General features: G+C 33.9%; 1 protein-coding gene across 1 annotated transcript in view; it reads left to right on the forward strand.

Annotated features, from left to right (window-relative positions):
* LOC149792144 (uncharacterized) overlaps positions 1 to 16,220 on the forward strand; it is a 56,556-nt gene extending 40,336 nt beyond the window's left edge. Inside the window, exons 5-10 of the mRNA XM_089969533.1 lie at positions 4,041 to 4,130; positions 4,702 to 4,800; positions 7,091 to 7,186; positions 10,375 to 10,464; positions 12,332 to 12,434; positions 15,688 to 16,220. Coding sequence (XP_089825659.1) covers positions 4,041 to 4,130; positions 4,702 to 4,800; positions 7,091 to 7,186; positions 10,375 to 10,464; positions 12,332 to 12,434; positions 15,688 to 16,129 — 920 coding nt within the window. The 3' untranslated portion in view covers positions 16,130 to 16,220. The remainder of the gene's footprint in view (positions 1 to 4,040; positions 4,131 to 4,701; positions 4,801 to 7,090; positions 7,187 to 10,374; positions 10,465 to 12,331; positions 12,435 to 15,687) is intronic.
* Positions 16,221 to 18,484: the final 2,264 nt, after the last annotated feature.

The following is an 18,484-nucleotide window of genomic DNA, read 5'->3' on the forward strand; positions in this document are numbered from 1 at the left end:
CAATCGGGGCAAATCAGTTATATTATTTCTCGCTAATATTTCTGACTGACAGAATATAAATATGCTTTAAAATTGATGGCTTATTGTTTCTAGCGTTCCAACAATCCTTTACCTCCTCGTATTTTCATTATGGGGCACTGAACAAGCGTTTCTTAAGCCATCTAGACATCTGACAACCAGATAGTATCAGAAAATAGACAGAACATCTCCATGGTTATACAAAAGCAAAAAGCGTCGGCAAGTGTCTTTTACAATATAAATGCTATGTTGATGGCAGTCAGTATTTTAAGCGGCGTCAAGCAGTCCCCTCTTGGCAGCGATATTGCCGTCTGATATATTTGCAGGTCTGTTTGAGAAGTTGACCAGGCAAACCTTTATATATGACCAAGAAGCCTTAACAACTGCGAGTTTTAACTACAACAAGACTTAACTCTATAGCCAGCATACAATTTCTTTGATGACTTGATACCTACATTTGAGCTGATGAATTTTTATGAGATCTTCATGATGATGACTAATACATATCAGATAAGGCCAGAGGTTTGGCACCGCTAAGGACACACATTCGTATGATTGCGTTACAATGCATCCTCAAATTGACTTTTTCCGCAAACACTTGCTGAATGCTAGAACTTTCTTCTTTTAAAGCAGCAGTTCATACGCGCTTGCGCTCGAACGGCGACAAAGTTGGTGCTGCAACAAAAACTGCCTCCTTTGTCAATTTTGCCGTACTCTGCTGTATATTATGCAGCTGCTATTTTGTTCTATTCGCATCTTACGTGATAATCTTTAACGTTATCCTTCACAAGCAAGTACATTAAGAACCTCCGTTCCTCTTGTTGAGCCTTCTTATTTTGCTTTGCGTCCTGGTAACATTCTCGATGCCTGTTTGTGCCTCGGATTTACTTTGGTGACTTGCTTGTTTTAATTTTTCAAGGACCTTTTCAAACGTTCCTTTGGCTCTTTCTGCCAAAACGGTTTGTGCCAGTCTTGCGAGAAGTGGGTTTGCGGTCCACGTCTTTTTTTTTACCTTGTGCACAGCACTATTTGGATAGTCCGCCCCATATCAGTTCTGTTCGCAACTGTAAACAAAACAAAATTATATACATTATATTTATCGGGGATAAAAGAATCATCACTGTTGTTCTCGTGGGGTAAAACGTTATGTAAATTAGTGATGTGTGTTATTTTAATCATTATTTGTACAAGTTGGAAAGCAATGTTGGTGACGGTGACTTCGTTTAGACTTGTGGGAATATCAAACTATAGACTCTCTATAACGCATCTAACATGCCTCACATATGCTGCCGATACGTCACTGGAACGCCTACTCTTAATGAAATGGCAATGGCTAGACAGTTTTCACACTAAGCTTCCTTTTAAGTTAATACCATGGCGCTTTTCAGACATTACCCAAGAATCCGCTGAAACTAAGTAACCTAAACTCAAAACTGAATATGCATATACACTTGTCGACACCATGCGATAGACGTAAGACTGTTTAATGTTCTGAATAGACATCTACACGGGTAATGTTACTCTAATTATAATCTATGAAAGCAATAACGGGTAAGTTTTGCATTCGGCCAGGGTCCGCCCTCTAGAGCCACCAGACATAGCAAAGCTTTTGGTTGTCCATACAGAAACCCATTTCGGTTCTCAAAGACTATAGCAAGCTGATCAAATTGGACAGAGTCTTCTATTTCAGGGGTCGCTACAGCTTTTGAAAATTGTATATAGGTCAAACATGTTATTCGAAAAAATGCGGAAGGATACATTTGCGTTAACAACTGTTTGAATCTAAGCAACCATACTGCAAATAAACAGCCAACAAGCTAGATCCTATGCCAGCAATATCAGCATACTAATGTTGACCTAAGCAAATGATTTTGTGTTGATAATATCAGTGTTTGTATGAATGAACATTCATTCACTCGTCGTCAAAAGAAATTTGGAGACAATTAATGCATATTGAGAATCTTAAAGCACTTGCAAACGTGTGAGACGTATTACAATCTAAAGCCTCAATATACAGGCACCGTAGCGATAACATTTTTACTATCAAACATGAGCCACAACGGATTACTATATCAGTTACTTGGGAGAGAGACTTGCAATTGATCCCGTTGTCTTATATAGTACAGATGACCTAAACATCAGATATAGATCTGCTGGTAATGCTAATCTCTCATTTGTTCCCCCTTACTAAGTGTGTTCAGGATTTGGCAATAACTGACTTGGTATTGTGGCCAGTATCACACATTAGGCCTTCGTCATATCAACCCCGCATACAATATACAAATGTAATTCCGATAAAAGTCTCACAATGATACTTTTGTCTGATCCAACAAAGCATGCATCTTTTAATCTCGTTAATAAAATCTTGCAGACCCCATTCGCGTATAATAAAAGTCGTCTTACTTGTTCGTCAGGTGGTGTGTTAGCGCTTATCGCTCACATGTCAATAACTGAGCAGCCCTTTTTACTGTTGTCGTATAGCCAGACTTATGCTCTGTTTAATACTCAATATTGGCTTCTGGTCAGCAGATCTACCTCTGCCATGTACGTCAGTATTACAATGATGGCCCAGCCTTACTCCAGGAAGGGGTTGCAAAAAAAACCCCACTGATTCAGTTCTAATATTGCATGAGACCTTTTTAAGTATTGAGTGAAAGCCAGCAACATCAGTTGTTATTTAGGATGAACAAGAAGGCCGAGCGCTTCCAACTCCTGCACTTAATATATCCAATGAAGACTTGATTCTGCAATTGTTTTAATTTGGTTGCTGTATTTTGAATTGAAACGTTATAAAGAATCGGATCATTGGTATTACAATCATTCTTTATTTGGGGGCGGGAAACATTTGCTTTAAACTGCTTATAATCTATTTATCATGATATGGAAATTTCCCTCATTTATTGTTGCTCGGTACCGAATGCCTAATTATTCACTTATTATATGGTTTGGGAAAATTAGTGTTCTGGTATGAGCGGTTTAGAGCTGCCAAGAACATTATATGCACTTATGAAGTAACAGTGGGGCAACTTATCAATTTTGCAAATTACTCTATGGATTTTAAGGGTCCAAAGCGTTTTCGTACTGCTAAACAAGACTGTGGCATTTATAAACTTAAGGGTTGTATCGGTTGTTCTTTTGCATCTATCACAATGTTGTTTTGCACAAGATCGTAATAATCACAAATGACACAATATCTAAGAATGTCCTCATAATTTAAATACATTTTCATCAAATAAAGGTCAATTGTTATAACAAAATACAGTTCAGAGAATACTTACAAAACTACAACTGTTCCTTCCTATCATGATTGTGTTAATTTATTTAAATGTATATCTAGGACAACTTCATATGTTTTTTCCTAGACTTTGAACTACTTACAACTATAAGTTAATTTTACTTATCGTGCAAATAGTGGAATAATAGTACTATAACTACCCCTACTACAAACACCAATGCCACTGCTGTTACTGCTACTAATAATAATCATCATTATAATGCTAATACTAGACAATATAAATGTGGTATGGAAATATAAAAAATGCTCCAATGCATTGAATATTCAGAATCACTAACAAACATACAACTTTATATAAATAATGTTTAGCAATATCGAGAAAACGAAGTTATTCGGAACTTCAATTTAGAAATAGCCAATGGTTGGAAGACACGTGCTTCTATATTTCGTATTGTTAGTATGCTTGTTGTGTTTATACGTGTTGTAATGTTATCAATTTGTGATATTTGCTATTCATTGTATTATTTCGAAAACCTACCTAGTATGAAGTAATATATATTAGTGATAATAAACTGCGTATGTAGTGGTCAAGTTATTGGGGTTATAGTGTTATCATGTTTGAATCTGGTTAAGTAACGAATATGGTATTTGTAGGTCTAAGTTAGAGTTGTGATCAGAAAAATGTATTGATCATAAATATACGTGATAGTTCAGATTCGTAAATGATTTATTTAAATAAATATTTCTATGCATGTACATTTCACCTTGCAGTTTTCATTTGCTTCAGCAAAGGATGGTGAAATTCCTCTTTGCTTTTGTGATGCAACTAGCCTAAATGTTCAGTGTACCACTAACGTGAAGACCTACTGTATGCCACGTAAGTGTCTGATGAAGAAATGTGACTCTGGTAAAGTAAGATATTGGCGTTTAATTCATAAAATCGATTTATTTTGATTATGTCGAACACTTCAATACTAATGAACATATTGAAACGTTTGATTGAATTTTGTATCATTGTCTGCAATGACAAGACAAAACTTTACGTCTTTATAATGCAGACTTTGCTGATAATAGAAAAGCGAGGACTGTTGCATTGTGGATGTTATTATGACTTTGTTTAACACAGACTTATCGTCGCAGGCACTTGAAATATTTACGTCAAAAACAATGTTTATAGGTTTGGTAACTACGAGAAACCAAAATGATAGAACTTATTTAGTTAGTTTCTTATTGCAGAATAAATGCAGATGATTGCGATTGCGTAATGCCCCCCAAAAAAGAAACGAACAAAACAAAAGAACGAGCAATAGCAACAACAAGATAATTATAAAAAAATATCAAATTTAGAATCAAGCGTGAAACAGAAATACTTAATATTGAATGTGATTTAGGTGATGTTCAGATGATGTAACATATATTTGTTGATTTCGTTGTTCATATTTTTCTAGACACAAGGACGAACAACACCACATCAGGGATTCTTCAACAAGACATGCAACCTACTGACACCTATCCCACAAAACCGATAGTCAACGTAGTAACAATGAGTAAGTTTAAAAATAATGTTAAATATGCACCAGATAGGCATTCTGAAGATAATTATAATTATAATTTAATTATACCCTGGATGTATCTATATGAAAGTATCTATATTTCTTGATGGAAAAATGTACACAGTTCCGACACTAATGTCAAATGTCTCTAGTCCAATAAGCTCAGCATATTGTTGCATTATCAAACCATGACGATGAGCAATATTGCCTGAATGGCTTAAAAGCATTTTCGAAATTAATTTTTTGTTTTAATGTTTAATTTGAAGATTGGTTAGAAACCATAAAGCACATATTAGTGGTCACCTTTTAGTATAAAAGACAACATCGTTATATTCCAACATTCAGGCATCTTGGGAATTTGCCTCGACATTCCGTACTATTGTCATATCCTTCATACCAACGAATAAATACATTTTTAACACAGTGATTTGAGGCCAATATAAATATCTCCATGAGAAACTAATCTCCGTCTATGCACTCAAATTTCGACGTTTTAATTTTAATGAAGGACTTTTATTCCGAGGCTTAGAATTTACATCTTGGTAGTTGTATTATAATATTGATGTTATAGTTTGTTCTTAAATCAATTACACACAAACATTTTAGCTCTGTATTAAAAATGTTAGATGTAAATTAACACGGTTTATTTGTATTAAGACTGTTTTACAGCAAATGCTCTTATTTATTAATGGTACAAATCTGATAATCTTGATATACTTTCTCTTCGGTTTTGCTGTCTTTCTAAATTATATTAAATAAACTCGTGTTAAAAAAAGGATAATTAATCAGTACAACGTATTGAACATAATGCACTAACTAAAAAGACAGAAACTTTTGTGATCTATTGAATAATCAATATTTGAACAATCTTAATCTATCAATTTATTCATCCAAATGACAGACAGTTAATCAATTAGTCAATTAATCAATAGTCTTTAAATTAACCGATGCTAATAACTAATTATTCTCTCAACTTCTGATGTACTCGTGTATGGTTTTATGTCTGTCTAAATGTGTGTGCTTGTTTATATCTTCCTATACATATGCATGCTTGTGTGAATTTAGTCCCCCTTCCTGCATATATGCCTCTCCATCGGTCAGCTACTCAAAATGACGAGTTTTCTATATTATACAAACACACACAATTAAAACAGACTGTAGCTTACATATAGCAAATGTTAATAAATAAATATTTGATTAATATCTGCAAACAAAATGAAGTGAAATAATACAGACGCAAAAATAAAGTATCATGGTATTAATATCCTTATCTAGCCTTAATGACCAGCTTGACCAGAAACTAATTGTTCCATATTAGTTTGACATTGTAGAAACCTCTATGAATAATGTACATTTTATATGACATGAAAGGAACCATTTTGAACATGGCCGATGGTGAAGAAACGTTAAAGCTCGCCAAACATAATACGACGTCAAATCATTTACATTAAATCTTGCATAAAACGGTGGTTTCATAACTTAGAAACTGTCAATAATCTTTCTTGAAAACTTTGTTATACTTCAAGCTAACTTTAAGAACATTTAATGTTTTATTGATCAATTCGTCCTCAGGTATAGTTATGTGGAGACCACCCCCGAAATAATACCATTTCACATTAATTTTAATGACATTTAATGTGCTATTGGTTCAAGGCGTCCTCAATTATAGTTGTGTGAAGACTATCCCCGAAATAATACCACTTTCCAATGATAGTTGTTATTCGCTTTATATGTATCCTGCATTCCGAAAAGATATAAACATTCGTATAGTAGCATCACTTGCTCCTTTTTATGTTAAATATTTTAAGAACATGTGCTGTCTGAAAGATATGAGATGCAAATTATCCTTAATCGTCCTTAACACTCTGAATGACTGTACTTACAACAGTGTATGTCAAATATAATGTTGGATTGAAATATTTACCTTTTTTATCCTTCATTAGACAATTCATTATCACCATCATCGTTTGTTTTCACTGTCGTGGTTATCATCATACATTTTAACGTTATACATCATTTGTTACTTGAACTCCAAGTACGAATAATGAAACGGGGACAATACAATTGTTGGTTTATTTAGCACGGTAATGTAGAAGCAATTTTTATAAACGAAAGAAAGAGCAGTTATTTCAATCATAATTTCAATTATTATGGAGACATAATTCTTTAGCATGCTGTTCATAATACATTCGAATTAGTTTAACAATGGTTAAGACTGTTTCTCATCAGTAGTTGTATGGTAACATACCATTTTCGCAGATTTCTTTATACATTTTCTCCACAGACTCGGTGTCGAACTTGAACGCAACCTCCTCTATTCAACCAGGCAGTAAGCTTGATCTGTTTTCCACAAATAGTTATGAGACTGCGAAATCAATAAGTAAGTTTAACTAATAACGTACGAAATGGTCTTGCACAGCTTAGGAACTGTCTGATATGTATAACGCTATATATATATATATATATATATATATATATATATATATATATATATATATATATATATATATAATTTGCAACATAATTTAATGAACATTCGAAATCTATTTCTATTTGATTTCATTATTTGTTAATAGCCATCTGTTACATAACCCTTAACTCATTAAAGTTAAACAAGAGTATCATCATTTTAAAATCTTTTCCCATTACTTATCTGAAATGATGTTTTAAAATGGTACCATACATACACTTTGAGATCTTAATATAGAATAGTTGATTATTTTGAGTCTAATGTGTTGTCTATAATATTTGGTAGTTTCAGTATGTTATGTTTAGTGAAATGTATATTTAGAGTAACGATACACAAAATACAATGCGACAAAGATATTGATATAACTAGTACAGTTTATATATTTCTGTAAAGGGAATACTTCTGCATTGATTGTACATGTGGGCTGTTTTTAATTTATTCTTTTAGGCACTGTGAAATTAGATATGAAATAGGTATGATAGCTATGATATGTATTGACGGCCGTTCCTCTAGTGGATAATTATCAATGTCCTTGGTACAACACAACCAGAGAATATACAATTACACATCAGCACATACATTAGAAGACATTTTAAAAATAGATCACGTTAGAATTTCAAAAGCAACTATGATTAAATTTGTTTTCTACCAAACGAGATAAACTGCATATAAATTGAAAAATTACATATTATAGTTTTATTTTAATAAATATTCCTTATCTTGTAATTGATATTGTGATATATAGTCTGTGTAACATGATTTGACCTGAATGGATGCCTGGATTAAATGACAATACAACACAATACGATTAAAGACGAAGTGTATGAAATTAATTAATAAATATTCTCTACAACATATTCGGTAATTCTTTCACGCTCGAAACATACGACTTATTAAATTACTTCACAGAAACATTTGTTATATGTGAATGAATTTATGACTTTATGAAACCTGTTGACATAAAAGAAAAAAAATCATAGAAAAATTAAAAATGTGGTAACAATAATGCGATTCATATTTTCAAAAATTGTCTACACATGATAGAGTAAAAACAAGAAGTGATTCATATAATCTCATGCAAATATGTGTAACTCAGTTTTACTCAATTGAAACAACATATTTTCCATGTACTCAATAAAACAAACATGATCAACTGTAATAAACATCACAATTGCATCAAACATACGACTGAAGACTCGTAGTTATTTGTACAGCACGTAGATTCATAACAACGTTTGACTCATTTAAATACTTGTAAACCTTGTAAACGAGAAATATTTACCTGGTTCACATGTACATTGTCAAACCTCACTTCTCCTGAATTCTTGGGTTAGCCCACACTTGTATTGGCCACACACCTCCTTCATGGATCCACCATGCTCACAAGATTACAGATCAGCAATTCCGCCCTTGTATGGCCTTGATGGTCGCACATGCTTCCATCCCCATATAGACATACATACCAACAGGCAGACGAACATACTGATACACCCGCACACACACACAGCTAAGAAAAAAACAAACTTGTCATAATAACATGTATAGAATTAATCCGAAAACACATGCTACTAAATTAAACTCTTAATAGCAGCATGTGACAGTACAACAGTTCAAAACGTTTCAAATCCGCGTAGAGATAAAGGCAACATTTCACGCAACGTCATAAAAACGGAAAATGCTTCCCATATATGCAAATAAAATAAAATGTAACACTTACTTCTATGGCTGTAAAATGAGATAGAGGGCATACATTCCTTGACAAGATCCTCAAAAGCCAATGTGTCGATTAGAATAGAAACGTGCCTTAAACCTACGGGAGAATGATTATTAGCAAGGGTAAAGTACCCGGGCATACCATTTAAAAGTGACATAAAGGCTTTAAAGTGAGTCAGGCAAATACATATATGAGACAAAAGTGTTGTTTTGCCCCCACCCATCTACCCTCACCGCCTTAACACGATATAATCCTTCTTCCAGCGAATGATGTTGCCAGCGTTGGGTATCAACCGCTTCACAAACCTCTTCCTTTAACTTCTTTATGAATTCCAAACCTGTCACACATTCTACTATATACAATAAATTATTAGTTTAAGTTACCCAGGTGTCAGGTATAAATCAGTTATACAACCATAAGTTTAAATTAATAATTGTTAAAGGCATCTTTTTATGCTATAAACAGCGATTCGTTTGAAACGACGGATAAAAGTCGAACAAGTTAGGCTATCATCTTTGTTATAAATACGTATGTAAATATTGAAAACTTCTGCGTGTTATGTTCAGAAACCACCTTCTACGAAATTAACCTTCAGGCTAACTTCGGACAATAATCATTTTATAAGGAATAGTTAGCCCTTGCTGCATTCGCGGAGTTCATATTTTTATCTCGTTTTTATAAACAGTCAGGTTTGTAGTATATACATACATAGCATACAAATCCAAAAGAATTGTAATGTTCGGAGCTTCTTTCCCTAGAGCAAAATGTAATAAAAAATAAGCATGTTGAGCAGACACGAAGACGTATTCCACTTATGATGATATATTTTACTCATGAAGTGGAAAGAGTTTGCGTTGTCACAGGTTTATACGCTCTTAACAATACAATATTTTCCACACATTTGCTCATATCATCATGAAAAATGTATTCCGTCACTAGAGAGAGAGAGAGGGGGGGATATGGGACGGAGGGAGAGAGTTGCATACCTTGATTGCTTCACAATTCATAAAGTTTTATTATTTACTCACTATAAAGCCAATTTGTATTATCCAGTTTAGTTGGACAGCACACCAAGTGATGTTTTCTTGTTTCTGATTATAGTTTTCTTCTACAAAGCCACGTACCAAATATAACTATTTAGACCGCTTAGTTAGACCACTTATTGACACGTGCTTTGTACCTATTATACAGCTGTTAACTTGCCACTGAAACCACTGGATGAAGATTAACTCGAACCTGAATTCCAGACCTTTATTTTGTAAAAATTGCATCACGCTAATAATGATCAATTTGTTTTTAAGGGTTTTAGTAGTACATTTTATTTGTACACGAACTGTATAATGCGTTATTAAAACCTTACCCGAGATTAATCTTTTTGTCTCAGGTGGAGAATCTTTGAGTGAGAACAGTCATTCGACTCCGAAAATTGACATCCGTTTTCAAAGTATAACTTCAACAACAACTGTAAATACAGGCAAGTAATAAAGCTAGGGAACGAAGAAGATACATCAGCTGATGAAGGAAATGTTATTATGACATTTGAAGTCCTTAATTATTTCATTAAGAAAAGGAACAAAGATAACATCCTTCTGCCACAAATATCATCATTATGTTATTTCTGTTCCATTGTTACAAGCATCTACAATTAGTTCTCTCGTGCTGAGGAAACGTCATATAGAAGTATATTAAAATATTGATAATAACCATTTACCACTAATCATCGTATCAAACAAAAGTCGAAAATGTGTATTAGGCCGCTTTTATGATATATAAGCATTTTGCCTTTAATCGATTTATACACAACGTTGACAGGCTATATGCGTTCATTAAATGTTCCTGAAAAATACTATACTTCTTTCTTTATTCACGCCCAAATTTAACTATTCAGCTTGCAAATACAGTTTAGCATACTGGTGACATGGATGCATATTTCTTCTTTTTAGAACGTTTTAAATTGGATGCATAGAAAATGGGCATTATCAGGCTTCGGTTGTTCATTTTCACGATTTGATTACTTTTGAGGGCCTACATTATCCAATATACACATAAATAAACGTTGCAGCATGCGGTATTAACATTGTAGTGCCTGCTTTTTATAAGCAAATTTTCCTAAATTATATTTGTTGATTGTGGGATGCAATAAAACTGGATCATGAATTAGATTCATATAAAGTTAGACATGGAAGTAGAGTCACTAGTTACAGTGTACAAAATTAAATAATTTTGATAACTAATCATTTTTGACATACCACTGAGAAATGAAAAAGCCAGAGCATGCTGTGTTTTCAAATCTGCAGTCGACAAAATACATGATCCATACTGAGTTAGCTGATAAGAGAGTGTGAAATATCTCGCAAAATGTTAGACGGTATTGGTAACAGAATATGAAAGTCAGGGCAAAATGTTAGACAGTACTAATACAAGTATGTGAACGATCTGGGAAAAAGTTACACGGTAATGATAAAATAATGCGAAAAGGCTGAAAAAAAGTTAAAAGATCTGGCACAAAGTTAGACGGTGGAAGAAAGCAACATCGATTGATGTCATTGAATTCACATCCGCTCATCGACTGACTTGCATTTGTCAGCCATGGTTGCGTGCATTGTTAATTAACCCCAAAATTAAAAAATATGATTATTTACTATTTATAATTATATTAACATATATTACTTTATATATTATAAAGGACTGAAATATAAGTAAATTAAATGAAAAGATCAATTGAAATAATAAATAAAATTGCAAATTCTCATTGTTCATCATAATCATAACCACTGCAATTAAACTGTTACTAAGGCTATTCATGTACAATTTAGAGAACTGAGAAGGTAATAAGTAATTGAGTTAATTTTGGGGTTTATAATACCCGGTGTTATCGAATTGTAAAGCTATTTCGCATCATATCTGTCCCTTTGTTTTCAGCTTGTTTACTATTTGAGTAAAACATATTTCTTCGTCGTGTGAAGTACGTTGAATCATTCACCTTTGTTCTTGCACTGTTCACGGTCGTATATATGTATTTTCATCTGTTGCATTATTAGGTTTGTGCCGATTATGATAGTTTATCCAATATTTTTGGATGTTATACAATCACGCATTAATCGTAATTCTTTTCTCATTCAAGTCATCCACCAATGTATTTGTTTCACCATCAAAAGTGTTCTATTGTAAATATGAAATCAAACTCGGTTATCTTGTTGCAATAATCTTTATAACTTAGTTAATAGCATACCAATTTAGAATTCGAAGGGAACAATGATCAAAAATGTTTAATAATATCAAAACTAATATGCAGTCTCATAAATACAAACGAATGTGATATAAAATGATCATTTTTTCAGGTCATACAGGAAATGGCACACTAGTTGGAAGTTTGATTGGCGCAGCTGTTGCTGTTATCGTCATACTCGCCATAGGTATCATCGTGATCTTAAGGAGAATAAAGTAAGATATATATATATATATATATATATATATATATATATATATATATATATATATATATATATATATATATATATATATATATATATATATATATATATATATATATATATATTGTGATATTTCCTTTGCATTAAAGAGTTACCCAAACAATAAATCAGTTAAAACTGTATAGTTTGCAGTAATATATATCAATATTGTTACGTGTTTAGGCGCTAATAAACAGTAACACAGAAAGAGTGAAAGCAACAAAGCTTTTTAAAATTTAACAAATAATATATTTCCCTGGAAAAATTCTGTACAAATAAAAATAAGAAAAGAACTTACGGTTTCAAGAATCAAATCCAAAAATGGTCCAAGAATAATCCAAAAACAATCCAAGGATAATCCACGAATTAATTTGCAAAAGTCCTTGAAGAAAACATGTTCTAATAATTTCAAGTTCGAATCCTGATGGAAAATCCAAGATGGACGACGATGACGTTTGCTGTAGTCTGTAGTGTGTTGTCTTTTACAGTTTCTTGTAGAAATACAAAGAATGACACTCCGGTGTTGAAAATTCAAACTAAATTTGTAAGCAATAGTATGGATTCCCGAGGGTCATTTATGTATATTGTGACGTATTTCGAAATAGTGAGTTCGGATCATCCCATGCCGCAAGTGCAAAGTGTTCTCGATGGGACAAACCGAATGCCGACAATGCACTGACTGTCTGTGTATAAATACCTCACTGTACGTAAATTTCTTTACAATACGGAATAGTCTTGTCAGCCGGCAGTCTGCTTCAAAGACTTGTACATCTTCAGCTGTAGAATGTCTAATGTCCGGGGTGTCCGGACTTTCTGTGTCTGTGTCTGGAGTGACCAGAGTGTCTAATGTCCAGTCTCCGGGCTGTCTGGAGTGTATAATGTCCGGAGTGTCTGGAGTATCTAATGTCCGGGGTGTCCGGAGTCTGTAGCAGCTGTGAAACTGAACTGTAGCTGCCGTGGAGCTGAAACAGTGTACTGATGACGTGATGTATCTCCGTACGTGTAATTTGTTAGCCGTGTGCTAATCTTGTGGTTCGTTAAACCCAATGTATCTTTTCTGACTGTAAAGAGAAGTTGTACATCTGTCCCTATTTTTATCAATATGATTTCGCTACCTGAATGAACGCATTTTACTACATGAGTACAATTTTACATCGTTTACTACCTGAGTAAACTGTAACCATCGTTTCATTGTCAAATCGTTGTGAACCATTTATCCCTTGTCTTTGTATTTGCTAAATTAATTTATTTGTATTATTCATCATTAAGTCTGTGCATTCTTATGTTAATTAAATCCAATATTTGGATTATATATGCACGCACATATTCATAAATGATTGCTCATGCAAGTCATCTATTATTCAAGTTTGTATTTATTTCATCGTCAAAAGTGTTCTGTTGTGAATCCGAAAGTCCCACCCGGTTATCTTGTTACAAACAATGTCTTTCCCAAATTTCTGTGTGAGCACTCCTCAAAATATTTCTAGAGAAAAAAAAGAATTAATCCGTTTGAAATCCAACTGATCTAAAGAACTTATAACTCAAATCTGACTGCAACAAAATAAATTGACATCAGTGTAAAAAGCCCAAAACTGATCTCTCTCTCTCTAAAACATATGCTATATCGTATTCTAAGACGCAGTTTCGAAATTCCCCCAAGTTGCAATATCAGAATGGGGCTTACGTGATGATGTTTATGTCACGTACACCAAAAATGCCCTGACGAAATCCATTCATTTTACTATAAGAAATAAAATAAAAAAGTTCTTTACATTATAAAAGCATATAATACAATGAAAATTTAAAAGTGACAAATAATTAAAAATAGATATGAATTAAATCAGATATACATAACAATATGCTGACCACATACTCACACACACACTATGCATACATATGCTCTTAAAATAAGCAACAGAAAAGAGTAAAGACAACAATCTTTGTAAAATGTAACAAATTATTTATTTCCCTACAAAGTGAAAAATGAGAAAACGAACTTATTGTATTACGAATTCAATCCAAATTGTAATCCAAGAATTAAAACACAAGTCCTATGAATGAAAAGTTCCATGTGAATCTCAGTGCAAATTCCATTGAAATTCAAGATGGAAGTCGATGACGTCTGTAAATTTTTTAGTCCGGGCATATTTGTATTTCCAGGGTAAAAAATCACTTGAATTCACTAAATTAAATAACGTAAAATTCAGCACAAACTGGTCACAACATTATACAGCTTAATGTGTCAAGTGGTTTTTGTCCAATTGACAATCAGTTATACGACTTACTAAGACGCAAAACAGATTCCTGGATCAGGGTCACAAGTTCAATCTTCTAGAACCAATAGAAGTTTGTTAACATTTGTCACATAATAAAACTTGAAGTAGTCCAGATATGACCTTGACTGAACTTAATGTTTCTTACTGTGAGGAAGATACAGAGAATTTGAAAAAGTTGTTTACTAAAACTGTAACAGATTTGGAACAAGGTCAGGAACTAGTTACAATGTTTGATAAAGCTATTAGCAGTTGTTTACATCATTGAAATAGAAAATTCAGTCAGGTCAAACTCACTTCAAGTCCAGCAAACAACGATACATTACAGCAGGAATATATTTTTATTTTAAAGTAACAGACAAATAAATACATTAAATATACAAATATATATTTGATTCCCTAATCAGAGAATAATCTTATATATATATATATATATATATATATATATATATATATATATATATATATATATATATATATATATATATATATATATATATTTATATCATATATATATACATATACATACATACATACATACATACATAACATTTTCTATTTAAGTGGCTAAATAATGCTTTTGATGTAACAAAAAGTGTGCAGATCTATCGTTTTGCGTAGTTGTATATTATGTGAGAAGATACATTTGTTAGGATTATTCAGTGGAAATGGGAAGCGTTTTAAGGACCATGATATGTTTGGGACTATTGTGAATTATTCAAAGTCTTAGACAACGCCATTTTGACACGTTAGTATTGTTATCTGACTATTACATGATTTCTATGGATTCAGTTAATACTACTGTAAGTTCGTCTTTAATTATTTTATCTCTAAGTATTAAATTGTCTGTTAAGTTTAATTCAACTTATTGCTTTTGCATTATTTGTTTAATGACTATATAGTTCTAACAATATATATTATACTTCAAATATATTTACCTTTTCTTTCAAGAACAAAAAGGAGAGCAACGGATGATGTCCACTACGAGAGTCATATGAATGCAAGATCAGCTAAGAAAGTTCAGCCCCAAATGAACAATTTATATGGTGTTGTTTTTGATGACACTTTAGACATGAACTTAACAGGCACAGCTTTGCCACAAATACAAACTGTACCTCAAGAACCTGAACTGCATACACTAAATGTCTATCAAATAAGTATCAATAATACAGATGACCACAAAAGTGAAGATAACAAGAAACCTCCTCTGTATAGCATGGTGCAGAAAGGTCAGAGAAAGAAGGATACGGCCGACGTAATCGAAGAATGCTATGTCAATAACAAAGAATATGACAATATAGAGTTCGAGAATGTGAGTACATCGTCTGGAGATATGTATGACAATGCTACAATGCATAGCCTAGAACTCGATAAAGTACAGGACTGGTTTTAGTTGTGCAACGTTTGATAAAAATGAATGGAATGTGTATGACAACAAAAATTCTCATGATAATATGAACCAAGAAGACAATGGCTTTATTGACGGAAAGTACGATTACGTTGACTGCACTGGACAACAAATTTTTACAAAAGTCATGTTACTGAAATAAAATTAGTCAATTCTTATCAATTTTTATGTGCTGAACACGAATATGACAGTCAAATTGCAAAATTGGCTCTAGTTTTTTTGTAATCTGCAAGAAATTAATGTTTACATAACGAAATGCATTCCAATAGTAAAAGGTCAACTGTAATAGCCTACCTATAAAAAATCAAGTCATTGACTACATCTTAGATTTCTTCGCCTGTCTCTTGTACAGCTGTTCGGGAGCCTCTCTGAGGAGTGTCCAGCAGTGGTCAGCCAGCATTGTAGTGGACCATTTTCCCTGGTATCTTTGTTCCATTGTTGCGATATCTAGATGAAAACGTTCGCCGTGTTCATCACTAACAATACCACAGTTGCTAGGAAAGAAATCCAAATGGGAATGAAGGAAGTGAATCTTTAGAGACATATTGCAGCCAAGTTTCTTATACTTCATCAACATGTCTTCTACTAGTTCCTTATAGTTTTCTGCCCTAACATTTCCGAGGAAGTTTGTAGAAACTAGGCGAAAAGCATTCCATGCTTGTTTCGCGTCACCTTCCAGCAAGTTGTTGAACCGGTCATCTTTGAAAAGCTCTCGAATCTGAGGACCCACAAAAACTCCCTCTTTAATCTTTGCTTCGCTGAGTCGAGGGAATTTTTCATGCAGGTATCGGAATGCTGGCAAAGTCCGGTCAATGGCTTTCACGAAGTTCTTCATCAAACCTAGTTTGATGTGAAGGGGTGGTAGCAAGATTTTCTGAGCCTCAACCAGAGCTGGGTGTTGGATATTCTTCTCTCCAACGGCTACATTCTGCCTGTGAGTCCATTCCTTCCTCATGTAGTGCATTTCCCTTGCTCGGCTATCCCACTCGCATAAGAAACACATGTATTTTGTATATCCTTGCTGCAGTCCCATTAAAAGGGCAACTACCTTCAAATCACCGCAGAGGTGCCAGCTGTACTTGTTATACTCAATGGAATTCAGTAGCTGCCTTAAGTTATCGTATGTCTCTTTCATGTGGACAGCATACGCTACTGGAATAGATGGAAGAATGTTTCCATTGTGCAAAAGCACAGCCTTGAGACTCAGTTTCGAAGAGTCCACAAATAGTCTCCATTCTTGTGGGTCATGAGTGATGTTTAAAGCATTCATGAGGCCCTCAATATCGGAACAGAATATCAGATTACTTTCCTTTCTGAAGAAAGGTTCCAATTGCTGGTGGCGCTTTCGATATGCAGTAATTGTGACATCTTCTTCTAGAAGATTCCATTGTTGGAGTCTTGATCCTAGCAATTCTGCCTTGTTCTTTGATAAGTCCAAATCACGAATCAGGTCATTTAGTTCTTCCTGTGTTATTCTGTGTGGGGTTGATGATGCACCACAGTGAAAATCTGGATCACTGCATGCTGATGGACCAGAAGAAGAACAGGTCGACTCACCTTTGTCTTCGTCAGATGAATCAAGAGAATATTCTGCTGGAGGTTCTGGAATAGGAAGTCCCTCACCATGTGGAACTGGTCTCAATGCAGACGGAATGTTTGGGTAGACTATTCTCGACTTCTTTCGCTTCGTTATTCCGCCGGAAAGAGGAGGAACCAAGCAGAAGTAACAGTCATTTAGGTGGTTGCTTGGCTCTCTCCACACCATTGGGACTGCAAACGGCATTGATGACCTTTTGCAATTCAACCACTGTGAAAGCTGTGTTGTACATGTAGCACAGCATATATGCGGAGCCCAAGGCTTGTCTTGGTCACCAACCTTGCATCCGAAGTAAAGATGATATGCCTTCTTCACTTGAGAATTGATACTTTTCTTCTGGTTGGCAAATGTCACTTCCCCACAAATATAGCAAAAATTGTCCGCGGTATTAACACACTTTCGAGGCATTACTGTTCTTTATTGTACGTAAATGGATAAAATAATAAGTTTTATGTAACAGTAGCTTGAACTGTCTCGCACAACGTCTAAAATATTTTAAATGCTGAACCTATCTGATTGGGCTTTATATAGTACACTGCTTACGTCAGCTTCAGCAGCCGCCTGGCATTAGTATAATAGGCCTACACATGTATAGTACACTGCTGACGTCAACTTACTTCAGCAGCCGCATGGCATTAGTATTGCATTGCATCAGAAAATGATGCAATCAACTGTGGATGATGTGAGCATGATGGTATTATGCAATGTTACATCATTATTCCGGATGTTGCTGCAGTCCTACT

Source organism: Sinohyriopsis cumingii, chromosome 9 (genome assembly GCF_028554795.1).
Source record: "Sinohyriopsis cumingii isolate HCF-2022 chromosome 9, ASM2855479v2, whole genome shotgun sequence".
Taxonomy (NCBI): domain Eukaryota; kingdom Metazoa; phylum Mollusca; class Bivalvia; order Unionida; family Unionidae; genus Sinohyriopsis; species Sinohyriopsis cumingii.